Source organism: Oncorhynchus mykiss, chromosome 23 (assembly GCF_057628025.1).
Source record: "Oncorhynchus mykiss isolate SJ-2025 chromosome 23, ASM5762802v1, whole genome shotgun sequence".
NCBI classification, from domain to species: Eukaryota; Metazoa; Chordata; class Actinopteri; order Salmoniformes; family Salmonidae; genus Oncorhynchus; species Oncorhynchus mykiss.
In genome coordinates this window covers 6121851-6143357 of record NC_143044.1, presented here as the reverse complement: position 1 = coordinate 6143357, position 21507 = coordinate 6121851, and the positions used below count along the sequence as shown (strand labels likewise).

The following is a 21507-nucleotide window of genomic DNA, read 5'->3' as shown; positions in this document are numbered from 1 at the left end:
TCGCGGAGAAGGTACGGTGGGATTTGAAATGGTCGGTGATCTGTTTGTTAACTTGGCTTTCAAAGACCTTAGAAAGGCAGGGTAGGATAGATATAGGTCTGTAGCAGTTTGGGTCTAGAGTGTCTCCCCCTTTGAAGAGGGGGATGACCGCAGCAGCTTTCCAATCTTTGGGGATCTCAGACGATACGAAAGAGAGGTTGAACAGGCTAGTAATACTCATTAAAATAATGTTTTTTAATTATAAAATGTCATTAACATTTGTATAAATTTGTTGGCAACTGTCTTAGTTCAGATTTTTAAGCCCCAGAATACATCAACTTGCCTAGCTGCAGCTAAATGTTTTTGGGAGACTTTGTTATAAATTCTAATTATATTTTCGAGGCTCCACATGTTACCATGGAAAATATTCATGTTATTTACAACAACCAATGAGCAACTCTGCCGTAAATCCAGCACATATTGAATGTTGAGATTGCCAAAATGTCAGTCTCCTTGGCAATGAGAAGGAGTGGCAAGGAGTGGAATGTTAGCTAAAGAGACTGGAATGTTAGCTAAAGAGACTGCCAAAAGTACCAATCTCAACAGACTAGCGGCAACATGCATTGAGAGGGCTCTAAGTCTGTCTGTTTTTTTGTAATATGATCAAGATATTAAATTGATCATAAACATCATCATTACCACACTGTCCTCCTTCGCAGCCAATGAATAAACAAACCATTGGGTCGGAAGAAGTCCTTGGTAAAGGTAATGGCCCATATTGCAGGGTTAAAATGCCATATTCTCCTTTTCACAAAGCACACAGGATAACATTAGAGACCTATTTAAAGACCACAGGAAGAGAGCGAGGGATGGAGGGGAGGAAATGGAAGAAATGAAAAGACGGGGGTGAGAGCTACAGTATATTAATAGTGTGTAGCAGCCTTCTGTGTTCAGGTTGGAGGAGGTTGCAATGGGGTAACCCTTTACACTCATACCCGTAAGTCCCCGTATACGGGTTAGAATTCCAGATTTGGGCACTAATAAGTAGTGGCTGTGCAGTGACATGCTATACATGACGTCGGAGCTCTGGTTCTGCGCTTCACAACGCTGTATGGGTTGACAGACAGATGTTCTGAAATTAAGCACCTCGCGCAACAAGAAGTTGCCAAGTTTTGCAAATGTTTTGTTGTCTCAGTGAGGGAAATGCTAAAATTTTTATTTTGTGTAACATCCATTTTTATAGTTTACTCGCTACTCGAATCATCTCTCTCCATGCTGCTTTCCATACAGACCTTGTCCCGCCCTCTGTCACTCAAGGAAAGCATTGGTTGTTGCTCAAGCACGAGACACTTGCGTTCAGTCTGCATGGTCAATGCAGCATATGCAACAATGTTGATGATTAGAATGCTGTTTCTACTTTGCTTTTTAATATAAATCCACAAGCGTTCTATAATTACATTATTAGTTTGTGTTTCTTACATCTGCAAACAGCAAGTTTGTATTTTCTTAGCAGATTGTGGCTAAGTCGAGTTAGCCGCTAATGCTAGCTGGCTAACTAGCTAGCTAATAAATGTACGGAGTCGGAATAAATGTAGCTATACAGCCTGATACCAGTGATGGTGTAAGGCTAAATCAGTATGTTGTTTGTGCAACATTATTTTCTAAATCAAAGAGGAATAGGCAACGCATGAATATGTTAGCTACATGAAGTAGTTAAGAGAAAACATTTAATGTAGCCAAAGATTATAGGGTCCCCTAGGAAACCCTAACCAACACTTTGGTTCCTACACGGTCACAAAAACTCCTCCCTGGCATTTGTATTCGTTTTCATGTCAAACACTATATTCAAATTTGCCCACTATTATCTTCTAACTATAGAATTTGAATAATCATAATTTTTCCATTATTCAAACAGTTTGATCTAAATCGCAAGTAAATCGCAATTGTAACATTTGGTTTAAAAAAAAGGTCTATTTTTGGAACATGTTGTGCAGCCGCCCTGCATGGCAGTGTGGAAATGATCACAAATGAGAGAAGGAAATAAAGAAATTGAAGAAAATGCTGTGTATACATATACACACACACACACACACACACACACACACACACACACACACAGGGACAAGAAAAAGTAAACTCAACAAAGAAATTAATGTCCGTTTTTCAGGACCCTGTCTTTCAAAAATAATTCGTAAAAATCCAAATAACTTCACATATCTTCATTGTAAAGGGTTTAAGTACTTCTCCTGTCCTATTCGGTGTCCTGTGTGAATTTAAGTGTGCTCTCTCTAATTCTCTCTTTCTCGCTTTCTTTCTCTCTCTCGGAGGACCTGAGCCCTAGGACCATGCCTCAGGACTACCTGACATGATGACTCCTTGCTGTCCCCAGTCCACCTGGCCGTGCTGCTGCTCCAGTTTCAACTGTTCTGCCTTATTATTATTGGACCATGCTGGTCATTTATGAACATTTGAACATCTTGGCCATGTTCTGTTATAAATCTCCACCCGGCACAGCCAGAAGAGGACTGGCCACCCCACATTGCCTGGTTCCTCTCTAGGTTTCTTCCTAGGTTTTGGCCTTTCTAGGGAGTTTTTCCTAGCCACCGTGCTTCTACACCTGCATTGCTTGCTGTTTGGGGTTTTAGGCTGGGTTTCTGTACAGCACTTTGAGATATCAGCTGTTGTACGAAGGGCTATATAAATAAATTTGATTTGATTTAAACACTGTTTCCCATGCTTGTTCAATGAACCATAAACAATTAATGAACATGCACTTGTGGAATGGTCGTTACGACACTAACAGCTTATAGGCAGTAGGCAATTAAGGTCACAGTTATGAAAACTTAGGACACTAAAGAGGCCTTTCTACTGACTATGAAAAACACCAAAAGAAAGATGCCCAGGGTCCCTGCTCATCTGCGTGAACGAGCCTTAAGCATACTGCAAGGAGGCATGCATATGTTGCCAGGGCAATAAATTGCAATGTCCGTACAGTGAGATGCCCAAGACAGCGCTACAGGGAGGCAGGACGGACAGCTGATCGTCCTTGCAGTGGCAGACCACGTGTAACAACACCTGCACAAGATCGGTACATCTGAACATCACACCTGCAGGACAGGTACAGGATGGCAACAACAACTGCCCGAGTTACACCAGGAACGCACAATCCCTCCATCAGTGCTCAGACTGTCCGCAATAGGCTGAGAGAAGCTGGACTGAGGGCTTGTAGGCCTGTTGTAAGGCAGGTACTCGCTAGACATCACCGGCAACAACATTGCCTATGGGCACAAACCCACCGTCGCTGGACCAGACAGGACTGGCAAGAAGTGCTCTTTACTGGTGAGTCGCATTTATCGTCGAATGAATGAGCCTTACACTGAGGCCTGTACTCTGGAGCGGGATCGATTTGGAGGTGGAGGGTCCGTCCTGGTCTGGGGCGGTGTGTCAGAGCATCATCTGACTGAGCTTGTTGTCATTGCAAGCAAACTCAACGCTGAGCGTTACAGGGAAGACATCCTCCTCTCTCATGTGATACCCTTCCTGCAGGCTCATCCTGACATGACCCTCCAGCATGACAATGCCACCAGCCATACTGCTCGTTCTGTGCGTGATTTCCTGCTAGGCAGGAATGTCAGTGTTCTGCCATGCCAGCGAAGAACCCGGATCTCAATCCCATTGAGCACGTCTGGGACCTGTTGGATCGGAGGGTGAGGGCCATTCCCCCCAGAAATGTCCGGGAACTTGCAAGTGCCTTGGTGGAAGAGTGGGGTAATATCTCACAGCAATAACTGGCAAATTTGGTGCAGTCCATGAGGAGATGCACTGCAGTACTTAATGCAGCTTGTGGCCACACCAGATACTGACTGTTACTTTTGATTTTGACCCCCCCCCCCTTTGTTCAGGGACACATTATTCCATTTCTATTAGTCACATGTCCGTGGAACTTGTTCAGTGTTTGTCTCAGTTGTTGAATCTTATGTTCATACAAATATTTACACATGTTAAGTTTGCTGAAAATAAACGCAGTTGACAGTGAGAGGAGTTTATGTGAACCATTTGGAATTACCTGGATTTCTGCATAAATTGGTCAACAAATTGCATCTGATCTTCATCTAAGTCACCACAATAGACAAACATAATGTGCTTAAACAGATAAGAAAAATACAATAATTTGTGTGTTGTCTATATTGAATACATAATTTAAACATTCAGTGTAGAGTAGGTTGGAAAAAGTATGTGAACCCCTAGGCTAATGACTTCTCCAAAAGCTAATTGGAGTCAGGAGTCAGCTAACCTGGAGTCCAATCAATGAGACGAGATTGGAGATGTTGTTAGAGCTGCCTTGCCCTATAAAAACTCATTGCCTGATGTGAACCATGCCTCGAACAAAAGAGGTCTCAGAAGACCTAAAATAAAGAATTGTCGACTTGCATAAAGCTGGAAAGGGTTACAAAAGTATCTCTAAAATATTTGATGTTCATCAGTCCACGGTAAGACAAATTGTCTACAAATTGAGAAAGTTCAGCACTGTTGCTACTCTCCCTAGGAGTGGCCATCCTGCAAAGAAGACTGCAAGAGCACAGCTCAGAATGCTTAATGAGGTTAAAAAGCATTCTAGAGTGTCAACTAAAGACTTACAGAAATCTCTGGAACATGCTAACATCTCTACTAACGAGTCTACGATACGTAAAACACTAAACAAGAATGGGGTTCATGGGAGGACACCACAAAATAAGCCACTGCCAAAAAAAATCATTGCTCCAAGTCTGAAGTTTGGATGTTGGATGTTCCTGGATGTTCCACAGTGCTACTAGCTAAATATTCTGACAGATGAAACTACAGTTGAGTTGTTTGGAAGTAACACACAACACTATGTGTGGAGAAAAAAAGGCACAGCACACCAACATCAAAACCTCATCCCAACTGTAAAGTATGGTGGAGGGAGCATCATGGTTTGGGGCTGCTTTGCTGCCTCAGGGCCTGGACAGCATGCAATCATCGTTGGAAAAAATGAATTCCCAAGTTTATCAAGACATTTTGCAGGAGAATGTTAGTAAATTTCTGCCAATTGAAGCTCAACAGAAGTTGGGTGATGCAATAGGTCAATGACCCAAAACACAGAAGTAAATCAACAACAGAATGGCTTCAACAGAAGAAAATACTCATTCTGGAGTGGCCCAGTCAGAGTCCTGACCTCAACCCGATTGAGATGCTGTGGCATGACCTCGAGAGCAGTTCACACCAGACATCACAAGAAAATTGCTGAACTGAAACAGTTTTGTAAAGAAGAATGAGCCAAAAATTCCTCCTGACCGTTGTGCAGGTCTGATCCGGAAATACAGAAAACGTTTGGTTGAGGTTATTGCTGCCAAAGGAGGGTCAACCAGTTATTAAATCCAACGGTTCACATACTTTTCCCACCCTGCACTGTGAATGGTTACATGGTGTGTTCAATTAAGACATGAAAACGTATAATTGTTTGTGTGTTATTAGTTTAAGCAGACTGTTTGTCTATTGTTGTGACTTGGATGAAGATCAAATCAAATTTTATGATGAATTTATGCAGAAATCCAGGTTTTTCCAAAGGGTTCACATACTTTTTCTTGCCACTGTATATATTGAACAGTATATAACAATCAAAATGGAGGGAGACCCATTGAAATCACTTAGAAGGTATGTGTCGACACCCTAGCGTCACATACTACTCATAAAGCAAATGTAGAACATTTATATTTCTAAACCATAAAATACCATCAAAGATTTGAAAAATACAGTGATATGATATTTTGGCCATATCGCCCAACCCTAGGTCGCATTCGCAGTCGGTATTCTAAGCCAAACTGCTATTCAGTATTTTTGTTTGCATGCATGAATAACTAGGCTATTACTTTCGGCATTTAGTTCGCATTTTTTTGGTAAGCCAGCCATGTGTAAGGCTGCATTCTCCTATTACAAACAGCCTATCTTATAGCCTATATTCATTATCAAAACTGCCTAACTGTAGAGCACTGTCCATTATGCTGATACAGCGCAGCAGAGATATGCTACAGATTTCAAAATCATTTAATGATCTAGGAGTCTTGGCATTTGAACTTTATGTTTATTGTGGAATAGCGTGATTATATTGGCAGAATTAAATATAAATTCCACTGCAAGAACCCCAAAATGTTTTGCCCCCTCACTGATTTCAACTGCCCCCTTAGTCACTTTATCAATAAATGCAAGGGTTTGAGTGAGAGGACCAACCAGACCCGGCACGGGTCTGGTTGGTCCTCTCACTCAAACCCTTGCATTTATTTTCATATGTTGCACCTACCCCATATTTTCCAGGAATATTCTTATGGTGGTACTGAATGTATCCAGAGTAGTTTCAGATTTGCTTATCAACAAATACGGCGAAAAGTACAACAAATGCAGAATGCACATAAAATCCACAGTGGAATGTTTGGATTCAGTCTTGTGTCAGGTGAACTGTTGTGTCCTCACTTTTGGTCTAATAATTTGCCCATAATCTACACACTGTTCCCTTTCAATTGCCACCGTGGTTATGCATATGCTTTTCATATTTCTTCTGTAAGAAACACCTATATAGGCCAATTCCCACAAGTGTAAAGGGTTAAGGGTTAAGGGTTAAGGGTTAAGGGGTGATCGTGAGGAGAGGGAATTACACCGTCGTTCTATTTTAAGACTCTTTCCGAGGTGAAAAGTACACATAGAGGGCTGAATAATTCATCTTTACAACAGCTGTCCTCATACACACACACACACACACACACACAAACAGGTATGCACAAACATAGAAACACAAACAGAAACACGCACGAAAACAATTACGGTGTAAATTGAAAGCATGGTGCAAAGGGGAAGGATGAACACCATAAAAATGAGTCTGCTTCTTCATGGCATATTGATTCATAACGAGAAGTGTTGATGGCACCTACAAACTTCAGACGCTGCAAACATATTATTTTGGCAATCGCGCATGACAAAATTCATAAGTACAACCTCTGACATTGCATGTGACTGGGGGGGGGGGGGGGGCTGGCCTAGTTCTCTGTCCAGCTCTTGGTTGGGGCTGCGGCAGGACACGTTGAGTTCTGGCCCAGATACACCTGCTTCTGTGAGCCTTACCAGGTATCTGGGACACAGCGCTCCAGCAATTATATATTCATTCACACACACACAGATGCATAACACAAACACATTTATCATTTAATTTTCTAAAACGCTAAAATAAACACCCTAGTCACAGTAAATTGTGAATGATGTCCATCCACCATCTGCACAAACAGGCATAGTGGAATGGCCATAATCTGTGTTGTGGCTTTGGTTACACCACAGCTATTTACATGATTATTCCAGACAGTTTTCTTCAAACGCTGCTGTTCAATTGGGCATGACAGATCCCTCGTGGCACCTGAAAGAAGTCCTGTGTTCCGAATGTGATTGAAGAACCAATGGGGGGGGGGGGTCACTTTACCCTTACCTATATGAATAAATCTACCTCAATTACCTCGTACCCCTGCACAGTCTGGTACCTTGTGTATATAGCCAAGTTATCGTTACTCACTGTATATTTATTCCTTGTGTTATAATCTTTCAATCATTTGTTTAATTTCTCTCTGCATTGTTGGGAAGGGCCCATAATGAAGCGTTTCACTTTAAGTCTACACTTGTTGTAGGATTTTCTTTGCAGGTTGATTTGCATATATGCTCCCTGGGGGACCTACGGGCAGCTGGGGGGGAGGGGCCTCTGTCAGCTTTGATGGTGTCACATTTCATGGCCGATTCATGGGTTCAGTGAGCAGTGTTTCATGAATGAGCCAAGCATGCTGCCACCGTGAGTGACACCCCCTCTGGCATCACGAGTGAGGCTCACATCTTTAGAGGCGTGGTGTGGTACAGTGAGCTGGCATTGTCCTAAGCCCAACAGACTAACTCAAACATATCGGTTGATGTATTTCCAACCCGTCTTTAACACAGTCGTGTTGCACATATTATCACACCTCAAAAAGCCTTGGAGAAGTGTTAAACTTCCCAGAAAACATTAAAAAGTATAGTGTGAGATTTTACCAATTAAGCATTTTTTCTACTTACCCAGAGTCAGATGAATTCATGGGTACCAGCATGCTAGTTGTTCCGGTACACTTCCAGTCATTGCGCTAACGCTTTTAGCAATGGCTCGCAAAACTATCTTCAACTTCCTTCAAATGGTATCCATGAGTTCATCTGACTCTGGTAAGTAGCTAAAGGGCTTAATTGCCAAAATCTCGCACTCTCTCTTTCATGATATAGCAATCAAAATGCAATTTCATTCAATATAGCAATCGATATGCACAGCGCGGAAGACACACAACCAGCCTGAGAATACAGCACTACAGTAACCTCCCCTGGCCTCAATCTCTTACTGTTATGAATCTGCTGCTCGAGACAAAATACAATCCCTCCCTGAACTCCAAAGTGCCACATGAATAAATTAACACACTAAATCTTCCCAAGGCATCTCTTATTCCTAAAGGACAACCACCCCTCAACACCTCCACGCACAGACAGGTTTCCAGAGGCAATTTTTTTCTAAGTAGGCAAGTCCAGTCGCATCTTAAAATGTTGCAGAACTTCCCCAGCCCAATCTGAGACTTGTTTGAGATTACCTATACATTGAGCCTAATTGGATTCAACAGGCATTTCTGAAATGTCTAAAGCAGAGGGGCCAAATGAAAGGCAAGAATCTGGCCAGCTTTCAGTGCACTGCCCAGAGGATTGAGAAGAAGCTCCAGTACTCCCCTTTGAACACACACACACACACACACACAAAAGAGAACCACTGGTCTAAAAAAACTGAGCCAGGATTTACACATAAATTAAGGAAAATTACAATATATGCTTTTGTCAAACAACTTTTTAGTTTTTGGGATTGAAAATTGACATCTTTATCATCTCTCTTCTCTTCTGCTTAGTATCGTTCTCGCTTGCTTTCTCATGGACAGTGAATGTGACCAACCACCTTGATTCAGTCTCATGTAGCAAAATTTGAAATTGTGTTTTTTACGTTGGATAAAAGCAGACACTCCGAGCTACATAATGGTATATCATACACTGCATTTGAGGAACAATGGGAAAGTAATTCTGATTTGAAAGTTGATAAACTTGTAACTTCACTTTTGACAAAACAGCCTTTGAATGTTTTGGTATCTACTGAAGAGCTCTTCTTTGACTACACACATTCAGCATCGTTCACACACTCTTAAGCTTTAGCCCCACCCATCTCGTTTCGCTCTCGGAGCGCACACTTGGCGCTCTGGCCGATTATTTGTTTACCTCAGGATAACATGAAAACAGCCTAACCAGCTCTGCTGGAAACAATTGTATTACTTTTTTGCAGACGGTTACTGACACCGGCCATATTCAACGAGTGTTGTACACACGTCACGTAACGTTAGCTAATGAGCCAGCCAGCTAACGTTAGCTAGATAAACAACAATGAACAAAGTGCCAACAATGCCTAACATTAAACTCTAACAAGAAAAGCAAACAGCTCTGGGAAACTAATAATAACCTCCGCTAGAGAGCCAGCCAGCTAACATTAACTAGCTAGCTAAACAATGAACCAAGCTAGGTAAACAACGTTTAAGATCACACACACGTCACGTAACGTTAGCTAACGAGCCAGACCGCTAACGTTAGCTAGTTAAACAACGAACAACAAGGCCACAGTGCTGGGAACTAACCAACCAGGTCCAAAGTTTGCTTTTCTATTTAGAGCCTAATGTTAGCTAGGGAGCCATTTAACGTTAGCACTTTAGCTAGTTAACAGTACACTTTAGCTTGAAATTAAACCACTTTGTCAAAATTAGAAACGTGTAATATCTGAAAATGTAGTTAGCTATCTTATCTGTATACATCATCATGCATGATGGACGAGTCACCCGGTCAGGAATGCCATACCATGGATGCCCTTAGTTTGAAGATGTAATCCAGAGACAGGTGTTTTCTCCAGCTCTTTAGCTATCGTACTCTAATTCCACTGATTTCAAAACTTGATCCTGCAGAAAGTGGAGAGCAACACTTATGCAGCTCCACTACCCAATACATTTTTTTAAAGCCGCGTTCAACAGGATTACCAACACAGACGGACGAGCTCAAATTGACAGAAGCCTTCAATATGGCAGATCAATCCGAACTCCTCTCTCGGCATGTCCAGGCAACTTGTTATCTCAGCCAATCATGGCTAGTGTGAAAGATGCTCTCTTTCTGTGGCTAAACAAGGCTCGTAATTTAACAATCTTATTCGTATTTACAGATGGCATACAGTTTGTTAAGGCACATGAAAGTTCACATGTTTGAAAAAAAAAGCATTTCTATCACAAAACGCATTTTGATTAAAAAAAAATGTGCGTTCAAAATGGCTCTCCTGTGATGTCGTGACTTGCGACATACGCCTAGTTTCCTGAATCGGGTCACATGTGAGAACTCTTTCAAGACTGTTGGAAAATAATTCCAGGTGAAGCTGGTCGAGAGATTGCCAAGAGTGTGCAAAGCTGTCATCAAGACAAAGGGTGGCTAGTTTTAAAAGTCTAAAATGTAAAATAACTGTTACTACATGATTCTGTATGTGTTATTTCATCGTTTTGATGTCTTCCCTATTATTCTACAAAGTATAAAATATAAAAAATAAAGAAAAAAGTTTGAGTAGTTGTGTCACAACTTTTGACTGGTACTGTACACACACACACACACACACACACACACACACACACACACACACACACACACACACACACACACACACACACACACACACACACACACACACACACACACACACACACACACACACACACACACACACACACACACACACACTCTACCGGTCAAAAGTTTTTGAAAACCTACTCATTCAAGGGAATTTTCTTTATTTTTAACATTTTCTACATTGTAGAATAATAGTGAAGACATCAAAATTATGAAATAACACATGTTGGGTCATTGTCCTGTTGAAAAACAAATTATAGTCCCACTAAGCACAAACCAGATGGGATGGCGTATCACTGCAGAATTCTGTGGTAGCCATGCTTGTTAAGTGTGCCCTGAATTCTAATTAAATCACAGACATTGTCACTAGCAAAGCACCCCCACACTATAACACCTCCTCCTCCATGCTTTACGTTGGGAAATACACATACGGAGATTATCCGTTCAACCACACACATCTCACAAAGACACGATGGTTGGATCCAAAAATCTCAAAGGGATGTGAAACCAATTTGTGCACAATATTTGAGAGAAATAAGCTTGTTGTGCGTATGGAACATTTCTGGGAGCTTTTATTTCAGCTCATGAAACATGGGACCAACACTTGACATGTTGCATTTATATTTCTGTTCAGTGTAGTAGACTGTAAACTGTGGGGGTTATAAGCAGTGTTAAATAATGTTTTGTCCATTAAAAAAAACAGTGTTTACTTGTGTGTATTAATCATTCTTAGCTGCATAGACAACCATCTGCCATAACGACGGAAACAACAGTGACAGTAAACACTGCAAAAGGGCAGAAAGAGATTTGCATAATCAATAATTTTCTTATTAGCCTACATCAATACACATTTTAAAACGGAGAGGAAAACAAATGGAGAATAAGAGCAACAAAAAGCACAGTAAAGAGAAAGGAAAACATAGAAAAAGAGAAGTCTGCAGTTGTGAGACTACAACCTGAATATATGACAGGTTCTCATCCAACCCACTGGGCTGACGTCAATTACATTCTCTGTGTGCCCTCATCCGCTCCTCGCATCATGCGCTGGCCAACACACGCACGCACACAAACACACCGAGCGACCTTTCCTTCTTTTTTTTTATTTATTTTTTTATCTCAGAACCCAACTGAGCTGATCTCTTTGAAGACACCTACAGTCTGAAACTAGTTTTGCTATGAAACCTGTCTCCTGTTTTTCACCGGAAGTAAGTTAAGGGAATTGCAAATATATTCAAGACCTGTAGATACACTATTTTAACAAGGACTACTGCCTACTACTACACAAAAGGGGTATTGTTCAAAGTAGTCTATCCGTCACCCAAAGTTTGTGATGTTATTGCTATTCTATAACTGTACTGTATGTCCAACTTGTGAAGTTGGTGAGGTATTCCTTTCTCACCACAAATCAGATAATACCGCAGTATAACCACCATATATCAGCCACGTATTGGATTACTACTGGCATAAGGGGAATTAGTCAGTACTAGTGAGGCTAAAAGCTGCAGGCATAGGGCTCCTGCTCTGTTCGAGAGAGAGAGACACTAATGCTGGAGATGAAAGAAAACCGGGATTCAGTATTCCATGCAAGCAATCTGCCATCCCTCTCTTTATCTCTTTCCTACACTCCTCCATGTCTGCCTCGCTGTTTTGTTCCTCAAACCCTCATACTCACGGAAGTACACATTCCCAACATACAAACTTGCACACACTACATCGAGCACATTACGCGCACAGTAGGCTTCTCTGTATAGTCAATCAAAGGAGCAATGAAACGTATGGAGTACACAAAGAACATGCCTGGTGGGCTCTATCAAAGAACGCATGGATATCTCCATTCTGCGTCTCCCTGGATTGTCTACTCTTTCGATGCAAACACATTCCATTCAAAAGCGGGCGACGGTATGTGCATTACTGCAGTGGTCCGGTCAAGGTTCTCAAGGGAAAGTGCTTCTTTCTCCAGGGGCTTGCCTTGGCACATGCTTCAACACGTTCACCCAGCTAGTGTTTGCATGACCTTTCTGAAGAAAGGCTTGAGTGGAGCAGTGGGATCCGGTCATATGTCGGTCTGTTTATACTACACAAGTTAAATTGTCACCAAGGCTAGGAAGTAGTTCTGAGAAATAATGCATTTGTCACCAAGGCTGGAAGTAGTTCTGAGAAATAATGCATTGTACAACAGCCAAGCAAGGAGGATGAGTGCCCTAATCAATCCCATAGGCTCTCTCTTATCTCCTTGCTATAAATATAAAAACATATAATAATCTACTAAAATAGCCCTCGGGCAGCTTCTGTTAGACATTAACCTGATAACTCCATTCTAGCCAAGTACTGCTCTAATATTACTGCCCAATGTAGACCATATACCGTTTTCCAAGAAGCCAAGAGATATTGTTTCTGAGAGACCCAGGCAGAAACAAACAACACTTAGTGGATGCTCTTCACATGAAACCAACTCAGCAACTTCGATACAGTCGGCTGAATGGGATGTGATGCTACTATTGGTGTAATGTGTAGAGATTAGGGATGTGCATCTTTCGATTTCAAGACGATTCGATTCGTATTTAGATACATGGGCTCTGATACGATACGTTGTAGTTTAAAAGAATTCGGTGGGATTCGGTTTGATTCGAAAACAATTCTAGCCGGATCCAATATGATACATTTGTTGCATGAACACATTCATTTTCCATTCTAAATTAAATTCTGCTGCTGATAGAGATCAGGAGATGGGCCTCTCGGAGCTGGATCTGTCTGAAATTACTTCTGTGTGTGAGTGTCTATGGTGTGTGTACTATGTAGGCACCTGAGCTCAGCCATAAAGGAGACTAGGCATCTACCACCATCAGATTAGTAGGCAATGTAGCCAATGTTTTTTGTCCCCTCACTTTGGTTGTGAAATATCGTCACCCTCTAATTAACTTGTCATTTTTGCAAATGAACTGTTTGAGCTAGTATCCATCAATATTGATCATTTACAAATTAGCTACAACATAGGTAATGAATATATAGCACAACTTTGGATTTCACTCCCCATCTTAATATCAAATGTTTTTGGAAGTTTTTAGGAAGTGATCTTTTCTTCTCCTCTCGCTTTGGCCGTGCAGCGCATCTCGTAAAAGTGATTGCTGTCCTCGTTATGAAATTATTTACTTTACCCTGTATTATCCCAAGATCAGGAACAGGCTGCCTACGTCGCGTTAGTGAGCTGGGCACAGTGCAGTTTGACTAGGTAACTGATATTGCCTGTTGTTCGGCATGAAAAATAAAGTATAGATCAATGACTGTCATCACAGTTACATGCGGTTCGACACTGAAGGAGACGACGCACCAGTTGTCACAAAATATGAGGTATTTTCGGAAGGTAACATTGCGATCCATAACATTTGAAGCGATTTTCTGACTGATGCATGCTACATCTGGATCAGTTTGGGGTCCGCAGACCGATGCACCGGTGCATATCGGTGACTCATCACATCCCTAGTAGAGATCATATACATCGAAGGATAGCGCATTAAGAAAGTATCGAGGCACTTATAACTCTTGTGCCTAGGGTTGCAAAGGGTCGGACACTTTCCAGGAAATTTTCCATGGGAAGTTAAACCTGGGAATTTTGGGAATTTTGTGGTAATTCATTAAAAAAAGTTAACATTTAAGCTAACAGTTAACCTTTTTTCACGGGATACACAAGGCAATTCTAGGTCTTGTGGCATATTTTGGTTAAACTATCCACCAATTCAATGGAATTGCAACCCTCTGCATACACAGTGCATTCTTCCATCACATCTACAGCTGATTCTCAAGATCTTGCACACTAATGAGATGCTATTGAGCCCACACTACCACACACTGTCTGAGCCAAGGACTACATGCTTTCTGGTAAGTTTTGAATAAAATACTGGGTGGGGTGAATATATTTTAGATGACATACATACTTTTTTGTTAACTAGTAAATAGTAGCCTCCAGCAAAGTGTGTTTAAATAATTTCTAACTTAACACTTTCTGCTAGTTAGTTTTTGCTACCATGTGGGTTTTAAATTGCATGAGCCTGCTAACTGAGGAGTGCTAACTCCATACAGGGTTAATTTAAAAACATTTATCTTACAACTGAGTTTTTTATTCTAACTGCATAACTATTTATCTGTACATGGAATTGTATTTGGGGTTCTTTTTTACAATTTTTTTCCTAATCTTTACAGGAAAATGCCACGGGCACCATCTGATGTGTCGAGACATTTCACTGCAGCTAATGTAGAAGGAAAAGCTGTGTACATTTGCAAATACTGTGCCAAATCATATGTGTAGAATGCAACAATGATGCAGAATTATCTGGCCAAGTGCATAAAGTTCCCTCAGTGCTCACAACAAGTAACCTCTGACAAAAGTCCCTCTACTTCTGTTTGAGGTAAAAATGATGAATCAGACACATTATCGATAGCAACAGCTCATGGTCCTCCTGAAATCAGAAGTTTTTTTGACACAATGGAGGAACGTAGTCAGAGAAATGCTAATGAATGTCTTGCTCGAGCTGTGTATGCAACTGGTTCACCTCTGATGCTCACAGGCAATTTGTATTGGAAGAGATTTCTAAATGTTCTTCGCCCAGCATACACCCCTCCAACCAGACATGCTTTATCTACTAATTTGCTGGATGCAGAGTTCAATAGAGTTCAAGTGAAGGTCAAGCAAATCATAGAGAAAGGAGGCCGTATTGGCAGTTTCCGACCCTTTGCAACCCTAGGCACAAGAGTTATAAGTGCCACCATATTGCAATCCTCTCTGATGGGTGGTTGAATGTTTGTGGGCAAGGAATAATTAACTACATCATCTCCAACACTCAACCAGTATTCTACAAGAGCACAGAAACAAGGGCCAACAGATACACAAGTCTCTACATTGCAGATGATCTGAAGGCAGTCATCAATGACCTTGGACCACATAGGTTATTTGCACTGGTGACAGACAATGCTGTGAACATGAAGGCTACTTGGTCTAAAGTGGAGGAGTCCTACCCTCACATCACACCTATTCGCTTTGCTGCTGATGCATTAAATCTACTCCTCAAGGACATCGTGGCACTAAAAACAACAGATACACCCTACAAGAGAGCCAAGGAAATGGTTAGGTATGTGAAGGGTCATCAAGTTATAGCAGCCATCTACATCACCAATCAAAGTGAGAAAAATAAGAGCACCACATTGAAGCTGCCCAGTAACACCCATTGGGGTGGTGTTGTCATCATGTTTGACAGTCTCCTGGAGGGGAAGGAGTCTTTCCAAGAAATGGCCATATTTCTGTCGATATGTACAGCCATATCAAGAGGATCCTGATGATGTATTTTGGGAGAGTGGTAAGCAGCCTGAAACCTATAGCAGTAGCCATTGCACGGATTGAGGGAGACAATGCCATGTTTAGACTCTGCTTGCAGATGTAAGAGAAGAAATCCATACTGCCCTGCCCACTTCACTGTTGCTCCAAGCAGAGGAAACTGCAGTTCTGAAATACATCAAAAAGCGTGAAGACTTCTGCCTGAAGTCAAAACACGCAGCAGCGTACATGTTGGACTCCAAGTATGCTGGCAAGAGCATCCGGTTTGGTGCAGAGATCAACAATGCCTATGGTGTCATCACTACCATGTCTAGCCACCTTTGCCTGGATGAGGGCATGGTTCTTGACAGTCTGGTGAAGTACACTTCATAGCAAAGGCTTTGGGATAGAGATGCAATATGGCAGTCATGCCAACATATCTCATCAGACACCTGGTGGAAGGAACTTTGTGGATCTGAGGCTCTTTCCCCTGTTCCTTCCATCATCCTCCAAATCCCACCAACATTAGCCACCTCAGAGCGCAACTGTTCCTTATGTTGGAACACACACACACACACACCAAAGCACGCAACAGGCTGACCAATACAAGGGTTGACAAATTGGTGGCCACCCGGGCAAATTTGAGGCTTTTTGAGCCCGACAACAAAGCCATCCTCAACAAGGTTGGAAAGTGACAGTGTAGATGAGGCCTCAGAGTCTGATGTTCAAGAGGTGGACATTGAGGAGGTCCAGGGAGAATACATGGAAGCTTGAGAAGAAGACAACCAAAGCTTTCGTTTCTAGACTATCATTTTACGGATGCATTTTGATAAAGTTTTTGGGAGATGTGATGGATCATTGGGGATCATTCAATATTCCCTTTCTTTTGTTGTTCAGCAAAATCATCCCATGTGAAGAGTCAACTAATTGAATTAAAGTTCAATTCATAACTAAATTGTTTATTTAAATTCTATTGGAAGAATTTAGTCATTTGCAATTATTTCTACTTATGAGAAGGTAAAATGTTTATGATTCTGTCTCCATATGATATGGTAAATATATCCAAAGCAAAAAACATCTACATTTAAATGGTATTAATATTAATTTGCATATCTTTCCGTTAATTCCCATATAGTCCCGTTAATTCCCACAGAAAGTGTCCACCCCTGAATATTCCCCAAAATGTGCAACCCCATTTGTACCTACCCTTTCAGGAGAGTATTTCTGCTCTGTGAAGATTGAATTCCTTTCACAACATGAAAAGACTATCAACCGCCTCCACTTAATGTATGTGCATCTACGCATGATGATGATGATGATGATGATGGGGATCAGTGTAGGCTGCTGAGGGGAGGATGGCTCATAATAATGGAACCAAGTAAATAGAATAGCATCAAACCATGTGTTTGATGTACACTACCGGTCAAAAGTTTTAGAACACCTACTCATTCAAGGGTTTTTCTTTATTTTTACTATTTTCTACATGTTAGAATAATAGTGAAGACATAACAACTAATGAAATACTACATATGGAATCATGTAGTACACAAAAGTGTTAAACACAAAATATATTTTATATTTGAGATTCTTCAACGTAGCCACCCTTTTCCTTGATGACATCTTTGCACAATCTTGGCATTCTCTCGACCAGCTTCACCTGGAATGCTTTTCCAACAGTCTTGAAGGAGTTCCCACATATGCTGAGCACTTGTTGACTGCTTTTCATTCACTCTGCGGTCAGACTCATCCCAAACCATCTCAATTTGGTTGAGGTCGGGAGATTGTGGAGGCCAGGTCATCTGATGCAGCACTCCATCACTCTCCTTCTTGGTAAAATATCCCTTACACAGCCTGGGGTTGTGTTGGGTCATTGTCATGTTGAAAAACAAATGATTGCGCTTAGTGGGACAAACTAGATAGTAGCAATGATAGTAGCAATGCTGGTTAAGTGTGCCTTGAATTCTAACCAAATTACAGTGTCACCAGCAAAGCACCCCCACACCATAACACCTCCAACTCCATGCTTTATGTTGGGAAATACACATGCGGAAATCATCCCTTCACTCATCCGTCGGACTCCAGACCAAAGAACAGATTTCCACCGATCTAATGTCCATTGCTAGTGTTTCTTGGCCCAAACAAGGCTCTTCTTCTTAATGGTGTCCTTTAGTAGTGGTTTCTTTGCCGCAATTCGACCATGAAGGACTGATTCACACAGTCTCCTCTGAACAGATGATGTTGAGATGTGTCTGTTACTTGAACTCTGTGAAGAATTTATTTGAGCTGCAATTTCTGAGGCTGGTAACTCAAATTAACTTATCCTGTGCAGCAGAGGTAACTCTGGGTCTTCCAGTCCTGTGGTGGTCCTCATGAGAGACAGTTTCTCATAGCGCTTGATGGTTTTTGTTACTGCAGTTGAAGAAACGTTCAAAGTTCTTGAAATGTTCCGTATTGACTGATCTTCATTTCGTAAAGTAATGATTGACTGTCGTCCCTTTGCTTATTTGAGCTGGTCTTGCCATAATATGGACTGGGTCTTTTACCAAATAGGGCTATCTTCTGTATACCGCCCCTACCTTGTCACAACACAACCGATCGGCTCAAATGCATTAAGGAAAAAAATTCCACAAATGTACTTTTAAGACACACTTGTTAATTGACATGCTTTCCATACCATACTACCTCATGAATCTGGTTGACAGAATGCCAAGAGTGTGCAAAGCTGTCATCAAGGCAAAGGGTGGCTATTTGAAGAATATATTTTGATTTGTTTAACACTTTTTTGGTTACTACATGATTCCATGTGTGTCATTTCATAGTTTTGATGTCTTCACTATTATTCTACAATGTAGAAAATAGTACAAATAAAGAAAAACCCTTGAATGAGTAGGTGTTCTAAAACGTTTGACCGGTAGTGTATTTGATACCATTCCACTGATTCCGCTCCAGCCATTACCACAAGCACGTCCTCCCCAATTAAGCCGTCACCAACCTCCTGTGATGGGGATGGTGATTATGATCATACATGGCATGCTCACTCTGGGTGAGGTGGAGTGGAGGCGGGGTTAGTTATTCATGTAACTAGTGATTCAGATACGGCAGTATGGTAAAGAATACGCAGCAATCACCCGGCCCATAGAGATGATATAAGACTTAAAAACAGAATATACACAGAGTGTACAAAACATTAGGAACACCTGCTCTCTATGACAGACTGACCATTTTAAAGCTATGATCCCTTTACAATGTCACCTGTTGAATCCACGTCAATCAGTGCATATGAATGGGAGGAGACAGGTTAAAGAAGGATTTTTAAGCCTTGATACAATTGAGACATGGATTGTGTATGTGTGCCATTCAGAGTGTGAACAGGCAAGACAAAAGCTTTAAGTGTCTTTGAACGGGGTATGGTAGTAGGTGCCAGACGCACCAGTTTGAGTGTGTCAAGACATGCAACGCTGCTGGGTTTTTCACACTCAACAGTTTCCCGTGTGTATCAAGAATGGGGGGGGGGGTTCAACTCAATATTAGGAAGGTGTTCCTAATGTTTTGTATACTCAGTGTATGTTGTCTCCTCCCCATTTTTGCCATGCCAGCCTTGAGCCTCAAGGCTCCTCATTAATCAAAAGTATAGGGGAAAAAACAATATCATAATGCCTGTCAAACTGCCGCCCTTTTCCCTCTGCAAATAGACCACCTCTATAATTGTTTATTTGACAAACACAGATATACTGTACACAGCTCCACATAAAAAAAATGTACATTGACAAAAACAACAAAAATTGCACTGTTTGCAGGTCCACAGCTTCTCATTACACCTTTCATAACATTTACATCATTTTCACTGATGGCTGTTGATACATCAAAAGTACCATTTGAACTGTATGGACAAAATGTAGCTTCTAAATGGGTCACCCTTGTAGCTAAACACACACACACAAACAAACAAACAAGAACTCACATACACACAGGAACACACACACAATCTCCATCCCCTCCTAATCATATGACCACAAGTCTGCAGTGAACTGACCTCATTTAGTTACAGTTTTTCACTGATTTAGTCAGTTCATCTGTCATTTCAGATTTGTTGGCAACAGTATAAAGGGGCATTGATGATTCAAAGCAAGGCATATTTGGTTCAGCTCGAATGGGCTTATTCTCCATCAGTGACAGACATGAACGTGCATTACTTTCATGCATGCCACTAATCTTGTAAGAATTATTCGATTAACACAATGACTCCACATACTCATATTTCATAATAGTTCCCCAAAGACAGCTGCATACAAACGAGGCATGTAAAGGTGAAGTGTGCAGGTATTGCATTCAGCAAACACATCCTGAGAAGTCTGAAGAATAGCAAGTAAAATCATCAAATAATGAGACATCTACATGAAATGCAATCCCAGGAAATTACACTGACTGTATGACACTGTAGCCACTTGATTGATCTCCAGAATGAATCAATTGCAACCAATATTTCAGTGTCCTGTGTCATCATCAAGAACAAAACATTGGTATAATTTGGCAAAAAAAAAAGTGTACATGTGAAATATGGTGTCAGTTGCTAGACTTTAGCCGACATTCTACATTTTGTTTCACTGTCCATCAATCTAAAGTTGAACCCCACACCCCCGACATATGCTTTCATCTCTAGGCTGCAAGACCATGTATTTTGAGGAGGCTAATATTTACCCCAAAAATTATCGAGGTGACATCAATAGGAGTTCATCATCTATAGCCTAGGCAACATCGTGATGAAATTGCTTGATCCATTGAACTAACTTTGACTCAAATGCAATTTAGGTGGCGCTACAATGTTGCGCTATAGTTTACTATCAACGCAAAAGAATAGCGATGCTTTCGTTTCTTTGTGTTTTCTTACCATCTTCCTTTTCATCGTAGACCGGTCTCTTAGAACTATTCGCGCCCATCCTCTTCTTCCACTTGCCCCAGTGAAACATTGATGCGTGAGCTCAGATAGCATTCCTCGCCACTTAAAAAACTAGCTACAGCTCTGTATTGAACACGTTGAACAAATGCATCGCTCCGTTCTCGGTTATTATTTGTCGATGATTTTCTCTCATTTACGCACCGCGACTTTGTCTCGCTAAACCAATGAAGACGAGCGATTAGATCGGAGAGAGAGTCTCAATACTGTATTTCAAAGAAAAACACTCGGCTTGCCTATTTTTCTATTCCGTCCTCAACTGATTTAGCAATGTTCGCGGAGCTGTGTGTGACACTTCGCCTCTAGTCGTCGTAGCTTGAGTCTGTGTCATGGATGTCAAGAACCATGCCTTTCTGCAGGTCTCGTGTTATAATGTAAGACCATTTTCAATATTACAGGAAGTTCTGCTGCATATTAAACAACTGTATTCAGTCGTTGCAAAAATGCGAATCTAATTCAGAGATTATTGGCGCCAGATCATTGAAAAAGGGGTTAATGCTGCGTTCATAACCAAGTG

At 41.3% G+C, this 21507-nt stretch overlaps 1 protein-coding gene across 2 annotated transcripts in view; it reads right to left on the bottom strand.

Annotated features, from left to right (window-relative positions):
- Window positions 1-21507, bottom strand: part of LOC110502323 (serine/threonine-protein kinase 32C) — a 92766-nt gene extending 71259 nt beyond the window's left edge. The window contains exon 1 of one of the 2 annotated variants that reach the window (XM_090216667.1): window positions 20925-21507. In XM_090216667.1, coding sequence (XP_090072793.1) covers window positions 20925-21003 — 79 coding nt within the window. In that variant the 5' untranslated portion in view covers window positions 21004-21507. The remainder of the gene's footprint in view (window positions 1-20924) is intronic. The other variant, XM_090216669.1, reaches the window with a different exon arrangement.